We start from the raw sequence: 8,956 nt of genomic DNA on the forward strand, positions 1-8,956 counted from the left end.
TGATGAGCTGCACGACAGGATAAAACTGAAAGAAGAAACATTAAAAGAACTAGAATGAATCTACTGCTGTTTAAAAAGTTGTTTTAACTATATTGCAAACTAAAATCAATTGACAGCTCATTTCAAAGGGGGGGTTGAAGGTAGCAACAGACAGCTGTACAACCAAGCTCAAGTCAAGTTACAAAACAATGACAATTCTGATATAAAATAAATAAAAGGGATGGTCACTCAGATACATGGGGTAGCAGCTTTTCAAAAGCAATCGTTTTAACTATGTGTTGTCCCTACTCTACATATACACACAAAGAGTGATTCAGTATGCAGCCAGTCCTTAATATTTATGAACTATTTCAGCATTAGGAACAGAACGGCTCACGTAGGAGAACTTAATTAATAGTTTCAGTGTCTTATACAGAAAAATAAACATAATGGTCAGAGTGCATTAGATCGGTTTCCTAGTCTGCTATTATGAATGGAGTCACCTTCCCAAGACCTGTATACAGGGCTGCAGTGTTGAAAGAGTTGAGCACAAATCCTATCATCGTGCCATTGTCAAAGTTGCTTGGCTGCATCTCTGGCTTAATCCCAAAGTACACAAGGCAAGGTAGCTGATGCTTCTTCGGTCCCGTTTGCTTCTTACGAGAAACACACAAATAAAGAAACTCATTCCAGGAGGCTTTGACAGGTAAGACAACATTCTTTATTTACAACCTATGGTATCCCGTTCAGCAGCTGGTTTTAACAGTCCATGCAAAAAAACCCTGAAAGGCACTTGAGTAATAAAGACAGCCCCCAAACCCACCCACCCAGTAAACCCAACTTCACGAATAATGTGTTACAAAAAACATATTATAGGAGCATTTAAAAAGCATTAGTGGACCTGCCTTCACATTCAATTACACAACCATAGCATGATAAGCATCTCAAAAGAAGTTCTGTAGTTTCATCAATAATGGAAAAGTAGTTTCTCAGACAAGCAGGCTGTAGCATGTGCTCGCAAAATTACATTTGGGTACTAACTTCAGAAGTCATTAGCCCAAAACCCATTCAAAAAGTCTTGTACCATCAATAACTTGTGCTAAGGAATGCCTACATCAAATGTTATTCCAACTGAGTAAGCAGTTCAGAAGATCTTGATAAAACTGCAAATGTGAAACAGGTACATTCCTTATAAGACCCGGTCACATGACAAAATGCAACATCACTACAAAGTGAGCCAAAACGCCGTGGACACAGGAGATAGTGGAGAGCCGCATTCACAGGAAGGTACTCTGATCTGGCTGTTAACCAATGCGCTGGCCTGCTAAATATCCAACACATGAAGAACCACAAATTGTTTTTACAACAAGCTCCCACATTACCACTGCTGCACACCGCACTCAGTGGATTGTACATATATACATAAAACGTGATCTAGTGCAACGCCGTGTGTCGGCTGGTCCATCAGCTGCAGCACCACAAAAAAAAAAAAAAAAAACTGAAATCTGTCACTGGAATTTGGGAATGAATGTCGTGGATGAATAGATAAACAGGCCATTTAGAGTCAAATAAAAAAATTAAATGGGTCAGTGCATAGTAATTTTATAATCTACCACTTAATTACAATTTAGCATTGGGCTGCACACCTCAAATGTAGAATAAGTGACATTTTAGAACATGCAGAATGCTCTATTTTTTAGATGTTGGGCCTCAGAAGTAGCTGCAAGCTTTGGGTTTTTTACTTTAAAAAGTAGCTTCATAAAACTCATGTACAGGACAGAACACTGGTACTGCTATGAAAATTCAATTTACAGCAGAATTCCTCTATTAAGTCCCCATTTAACTTTTTTCTTTTTTTTTTAATAAGAAAAAACAAACACACAACACTCCGACGACACCCAAAAGCACATCACTTCTCATTACTTTGGCAAGCAGGCCTATTTTAACAGTAGCAGTATTTAGATCAGTAATTCCATCATTAAAAACAGGGATGACTGGGTCTGGGAATAGTTTAATTAAAAAAGGGCTTAGACTGTTTCAGAAACACAGCTTTAGTATTGAAATAAAGTAAAGGCACTTGCAAGAGCTAAGGTTGCAGGGTTTGGAAGAAATTCAAAGATCCCCCCCAACCCCATAAAATAACAAGCAAGGTGTACGAAACAAGCGAAAAGACTGCATGTGCTCATTCAAGTCAGAACACTGAACTGCATTAGGGAAAGCCCACATTGTGGCGCCTATCCCAAACCACGCTTTACTGTAGTTAGAGGAATTAGTAGAAATTGAACCAAAAAAACCCTATAATGTTTTCCTCTAATTTGCTTATTTGTATAGTTTCCAGTTTCTACAATACACAGATCTCTTACTTTAGGCCTGGGGACTGCACATTCCTGGAATACTAAATTGCATCCTCAGCGCTATTTCAGCTTAGAAAGTGTAATACCTTCCTAAGCCTCTTTGCAAAACATTTCAAGACAAACACACACACTGTCATTTTACACAGTCGTGATAAGGTGCTGTCATGCTCAAAGATCGCTGCCTTGGATTAAAACACATTAACACATTTCATATGACTTTTAGATATTTCAGCATATTTAAAAAAATATTCTGGAAGATAAAAAATATATATAAAATGCACTGTGATACACATGAATATATTTAAATGTCAATTTAGAATACTGTAACATGCGATCGACAGTGAGGTTTCTGTCCTTCAAACAAGCACAGCTGTCTCACACCATCAGAATGGATTCTTTTTAGTGGACTCAAAGCTTCAATATAACAGATTGATTTTGAACATGCGCAGAACATGTTTTGAGAGCATACAATACGCGATCCACAGCTGTAATGCCTGCGTGTAAAATTGTTTTAGTTTTTTTTGGGAAAGGGACGTGGGGATGGAATGAAAGTTAAAGGAATTCCCTGGAATCAGGAAACAGGATTAAGATACCAGCAGAGAGGCTCCCAGTATCTGAGAAAAAAAGACGTCTGTTCCATTGGGACTGGTTCACTCTGGGGCCGAAGCTGGTTCAGTTCGCTTTGTGTTGATTTTCTATAGAAAATGCAATTGTTGATCCAGACTGAAAGTACCTTGTGTTAAATGACTGCAGAAAAGCTTGGCAATCATTCATTTTAATTGAAAGTGTTTAGTTGGAAGAGGGAACATTTCCACGAAGTGATACTGGCTGGTTTATATTTGTATTATGCAATGCATTTTTCCAGATGGTATCTTCCTAAACTCTTTTCCCAGGACTCGTTTTACCTTGATTTATAGTAGAAAGTGAACTTCTCCTTTGAACTACAGATTCGGTTTGGGCTGGACCACGTAAAACACAAAAGTGAACACCAAGTTAACTGGAGCGATACCAGAATAGAAGTGCTCCAAATCTGATCCCCAATCCCACAGCGCCGACCGGCAGTAAAAACGCTGGTCCTCACTGCAAACAAGCCCCTCATCCTGGGAATGTGGCGAGGAAACTGGAAATCTGGGATCCATTAAAACTGGACCCAGTTTGGAGTCTGAGAGGTCTGACCAGGAGCTGAGCTGTAAAAGGTAAACAAATAAATAAATGCTCAGACAGCATACCTCTTAACATAAAGCACATGCTACATTCTTGCATATCTTTTTATAATCTCGCTAAAACAACCAATTGTTCAAACAGGTAAACTCATAAAACAAATTAGGTCAGGTACAAACAGGTTACAGCAGGAGTTTGGCTTGTTGACTACAAAAATGTGAGATGCAGCCTGCACAATGAAGATAGTGAGAAGTGAAATGACATCACCCAGATGATTAAAGCCCCACTGCCCCTCTCAGACTAACTCACCTGGGGGCAGCGGCGAAGTCACCCCACAAATCAGTCCCACTGCTGGAGGGGGCCGGGGGGCTGCGATCAAATAGCATGTCTGCTGAATAAATGAGAACGAACAGAGTTACCACACACCACTGTAAAAAGGCGCTTCTTCAAGGCTACACTTTCTCAGGGCAGTCTCTGTTTGTTTCCTTTGGAATCACGGATATTATTTTGTATGGCTTTTACTCGCGGCGCTACATATAAAATAAAGATTGCATTTTGTCTGGATTGTTAACTTTTGTTTAATGACACGTGGTATCCCTTTGCTTTGCTAGCAGAAAAGTCCTTCTCGTTAATTAAAAACCATCAGTTTTTCTTAATACACGGTTACAAAAATGTCTCCAGAGTTTAGGATACTGGAGTTGAATAGACTGCATGAATAGATCAAACAGAGATGGGAGAAGCTGAGGACTTTTAAACTGTATGCATTTGATGCAGCTACATATGTGCAGCCCCGTGATTGCTGTCCTACCATACCTGAAGTAGACGTCAGTGGCGGCTGAGATAGAGGGGGCTGAATCAGTCCAGGGGGTTGGCTTGCTGGAGGTGGGATCATACCAAGACCCTTGCCACCAGGGGGAGGGGGTAAAAAGCCACTGCCTGCTGGTCGGGACTTAGATGTTTTGTCTTCTTTTTTCTTTATATTCTGAAACAAATTAATTAATTTAAAAAAATTAAGACATCATGCCCACACTGCTTCCTAGTACCCCGAACACTGCAGCTGCCCTGTTCTATGTAGATTCTGCAGGTAGAAAAGCAATCACTACGCACGCTAGCTCACCCCAATGTTGATTTTGATTGTCTGTCCCTCCTTGAAGCCGAGGTCCAGTTTGGGGCCAGCGTTCTCCCCGCTCTGCGCTTGCTTGGCCAGCTCTCCCTCCTGCCGCACCCATCTACAACCAAATTTATACAGGGTCAGTGAACAGCTGGCTTACAGCATGCAGCTAAAACTCAGTGTTTCATAGGACCATTAGCAAGGACAGGCAAACATTCAAATAACATTTTCAATAAATGTTGTCCCAAATAAAACAGCATCTCACTCTCTCTTATGTACTAATTCTATCCAAGTGTACAAATCAATGTTGTCTGAACTGGGATTTGAAGTGAAGGCACATGCGCTTTAAAATCCCACTTTTATTATCCTTCAGATGAGATGTAAAACAGAGGCCCTGTTGTAAGCGACTCTGCTGCAGCAGCAGTTGTTAGTCTCTGAAAGTCATTTTGGATAAAAGCGTCCGCTAAATGACTAATTTTTTTTTTTTTTTTTTTTTTATATGAAGCTAAACAGATAACCGAGGAGTTGAAATCACTTTTAAACCGTTGAGGAGATCCCATCCTTCTTCTGGTTGGACCACCCAACACCCCAATTCAGCAAGGCAATGAGAGAGAAAATGTTTTCCTGAACAATCTTACTTGAAATGATCCTGAAGCGCTACGTTAAAGTCGAAGGAATCCCCTCGATCCACAAATCCAATCCCAATAAAAGCGTGCCGTCCTGGGGGCGAAACCGAAGACCCCATCAAGAGACTTTTTTTTCTACCAGGGTTACAGTTTTGTTAAAATCACAAAGTGACACACTGAGACAAGAACGTACCGTTTCCATCTTCGATGCGAACGACAAAGTATCTGCTGGAGTCAGTGACACTCTCCACCGAGATCCCTGGGTACTGCTCTACTGGTGCCTGGGCAAACAGCTCCCCTATGAGAACAAACACAACCCAGCACATCTGAGGGGCAAGCTTTCTGCTTAACAAAACAGAACACCACAGCCACTCTTGGTCCTCCATTTACTCTGGCTGTCAAAAATTAGTCAGTTTCTGTCTGCCACATGATACAGGTACACGTACGTCACTCCAAAATGCCTGACGTTTTATAAAACGCTCAAGAAAATGTCTTGCGTTGTGATCAATGTTTTGTTTTTCTTTCATGTTGCGATCCTAGTTTTTGGTATGTGGAATGTAATAAAAGAGAAATAAAACAGCGAGTAAATATAGATATTTTAATTGTACAATACCCCCTTTCACATGTATTTTATTTGATGTGTTTAATAAAGCTAAACCGTCATGTTATTACTTCATAAAAATACGTCTGTGGGTACTTTGTTTATTGGGACAATGACAGGGATTATGAGAAAAAAAAAAGCATGGTCTACTTTTTGTACTGTTCTTACCTGAAATACACACAAGATTATTTTATACTGCAACTACTGTACAGCATCCTTTCTTGTGTAGTTAATTCAGTGAGGTAAAGTAGACATTTCACAAGCTATTCTTTCTTCTACAACATCTTTCATCTTTAATACAGTCTTGCATATAATGGCTTTGATAAGGTTTTTGCAAATGAACAAATACTTGAATACTTGTCTGAATCTTCCATGTTTGTCCCTGCGCTCATTTTTATAAGGTGGAGGGTCACACAAGGTGCGCTAGTGGATCCAACACATCACATTGCCTCATCCATTTCTGCTAAACCAGCCCTTTGCTCTCAGCTTATATTACCAGAACTAAACTAGAGCTTCCATGCTTACAAATCATTTATTAGACACTAAACTGTGCCGTTCACACTTATACCAGACACTACCCGATTGTGCCACGTTCATATAGGGACTGAAATGCAATGAAACGAAAACTAACATTCAGAAATTGCCTAGTTAAACCCTGGTAAACAGTGTCCAGCATTAAGTAAGCAACACAAAATGTAGCCTAAAATAAGCTTAAGAAATATGAAAATGCCTAATGTGTAATATAGTTTAACAGTACATAATCTAAAGTGTGTGCACGTTTAAAACGTTAACCTTCAAACTAAAAAATATTCTAAAAAAAAAGTCAGTGTGGCATGAGAGGAAACGGCACCTGATGTTTTATCCTCCAGTTTAATGTATGCAATCTTCCCCTTCGCGGTTATCCTCATTCTCCCACTCCATGACGGCTGATCCAGCTTCCAGTCTGCAGCCCTGTCAAGAAAGCACTGGGTTATTAAAGGAGCCAGCAGGGATCCCAGGTGTATTTATTTCTAATAAATATACGATGATCATTGACTTGCACAACATTAGGCAGGGATGGAAATACGACTTATTGCACAGCAGTTGGTACCATTCCTGGTTTTACCATGTTGTATAAACTGAGCTTGTTTCCATGCACCTGGGCTTATATTAAGATGTGGAATGGGTGAAACTGCCACAATAGGAGGCATAATTTCATCCCTGTTAGCGGTCTTAATTTTTTCCAGTGCTATGCTTTGTTAAACAATCTCTAAAACCCAAAGTGACAGTCTACCTCGTGAAAAACAAACAGCCTCCTAGATAAGACCATTACAAGCCCAAAGCCTGCTGTGTTACAGTGTGTTCTGAAATCCCCACTTGTGAAAGCATCTGCTACTGACCGGTTTATAGACATGCCAGGAAAAATGATGCACCACTTAACGCACTGAAAACTGGCAGGTATTAACAACAGCAGGCCAATGGGAAGAGGGTGGCGTGGTTTGCACCTTGCATCATAAGGTGGTGCTGTAATAGAATAGTCTACAAGGGGTTTCAATGCATATTGTGAACCAGGTAGTTTTTAACAGATCTTTGATACGAGCAGTCTCTCAATCCCGTGCAAAATTCAGTCTGCGTTGTACTGAAGTAAAACTGCATTACAATGCCATGTTAACAACAACAAAAGCTGTTTATTTCAACTGACCTATCATACAGAAAGTGGCTATTATTATTACTGAAGCATATAAATATCACATGACCTGTACTCTCTGCAACACAAAGCCTGCATTGTTTGTGGTGTTTCATGCAGCCCTCCCCACCCCCTCAGTGTTGGGCCATTGCAACTAGCAGCTCGATAAACCAGACCTAGCCAGGAAAGGCTCATTTGAACACATACAGAACATCTGTTGGTCACTGAATCATACTACCTTTTTATTTATGTATTTATTATTTTAAATGCACTCACTGGTAACAAATTATAGAATGTATTTGTTTGAGTCTATAATAAAGAAAGCGTGCGGCCTTATTTAAGCAACATTTGTTTTACGTAGGCTTACCGTACTCTGTAGTAAGTTACTTAAAACATAGTGACGCGCGCTTCGTTTACTGTGTACACATAACTAATACATAGTAATTAATAATATTAATAAAACGTAATGTAATTCTACGATTCTATTTAAATAACACAGCGTGCTTAACAATATATGTGCGTGTACACTGCCAAGCTACACATACATTAAAAGATGACGTAAACTAAATGTCACTTTACTTTCTATTTACATTATTAGCGGCGCCGTATGAAATAAGTTACACCTAACTACACGTGTTGTCATTATGTTAGCGTTCACAGAATTGTATAATGTCAATTTAAAAATAAATAAATAAATAAAAATATTCTACTGCACTTTTTGTTTATTTTGAGTTGGGAAACTTCCTGAATGAAAGTGCACTACCCAACCGGGCCTAACCGCGTCCACTGGATCCTGGACTCGCCGCAGACTCTGTCCGGTTCGGACGCGCACCCCCCCCCTGCTGGACCTACCTGTAGCCCCGGTTCGTCGCCCTCGGCGGGATGCGGTAGACGTGCACCTCCGGCTTTACACATATCACCGACTCGTAACCGCTCTCTGCCATCTTTGCCCTGCTAACTAGGAACTAAAAAGATCAGCTTGTTCAGCCGTGAGGGGAGGGGAGGGAAGACCGCCGCCGAGAGAAAAGGCGCCACCTCCTGTTTTCGGAGGAATCGCTGCTGGCCTACCCAGGACCAGTCTTCCATTATACAGTAGAAGTATTTTTTAGACTAAAAGTTTTAAGCAACAATAAACTGAAGGGGCACATTTCCATCCGATGGTAATTCGTTGTTTGTTTAGACAATTGGTATTTCCAATAACATATAATTAGCAACCTCTAGTTGCGTTTGACAGTATTATTTCATATTCAATCCATACACCTTGTTAACGATATGTGTGGCTGTTGATTCAGCTGGTGGTTTCAATATTGATTATGCATTATATTGTTGAGGTCGGGAGGTTTATCTATTAGTTCTGATGTACTGAGTGCGTAATATGAAATTCTGCTGGGACTCGTCAATATGGGAGATGAGAAAAATGTCTCATTTACTGGTAATGAAAATAATTACAAGCACACA

General features: G+C 40.1%; 1 protein-coding gene across 2 annotated transcripts; it reads right to left on the reverse strand.

The window, feature by feature from the left end:
- Nucleotides 1–677: 677 nt before the first annotated feature.
- Nucleotides 678–8,482, reverse strand: LOC121329385 (adaptin ear-binding coat-associated protein 2-like). Of its 2 annotated transcripts, none has more exons than XM_041274966.1 (8): nucleotides 8,351–8,482; nucleotides 6,683–6,783; nucleotides 5,425–5,529; nucleotides 5,244–5,325; nucleotides 4,612–4,723; nucleotides 4,308–4,476; nucleotides 3,804–3,882; nucleotides 678–3,520 (listed from the first exon to the last, which is right to left on the reverse strand). In XM_041274966.1, exons 1-8 carry the CDS (start codon nucleotides 8,440–8,442, stop codon nucleotides 3,472–3,474), a joined length of 789 nt encoding a protein of 262 aa, XP_041130900.1. In that variant the 5' UTR covers nucleotides 8,443–8,482; the 3' UTR covers nucleotides 678–3,471. The 2 variants fall into 2 exon arrangements, with proteins under 2 accessions (XP_041130900.1, XP_041130899.1); XM_041274965.1 differs by having other exon boundaries at nucleotides 3,804–3,885.
- Between the last annotated feature and the right edge of the window lie 474 nt (nucleotides 8,483–8,956).

The sequence above is a fragment of the Polyodon spathula genome, chromosome 16, assembly GCF_017654505.1.
Source record: "Polyodon spathula isolate WHYD16114869_AA chromosome 16, ASM1765450v1, whole genome shotgun sequence".
NCBI classification, from domain to species: Eukaryota; Metazoa; Chordata; class Actinopteri; order Acipenseriformes; family Polyodontidae; genus Polyodon; species Polyodon spathula.

Excerpts from the sequence above, each read along its gene's own strand:
- LOC121329385 (XM_041274965.1), bottom strand. The coding sequence starts at position 8,442 with ATGGCAGAGAGCGGTTACGAGTCGGTGATATGTGTAAAGCCGGAGGTG. Across the intron at positions 4,724-5,243 it reads GCGCTTCAGGATCATTTCAA|ATGGGTGCGGCAGGAGGGAG; the intron begins GTAAGATTGTTC and ends ATTTGGTTGTAG. Across the intron at positions 4,477-4,611 it reads CAATCAAAATCAACATTGGG|AATATAAAGAAAAAAGAAGA; the intron begins GTGAGCTAGCGT and ends AATTTGTTTCAG.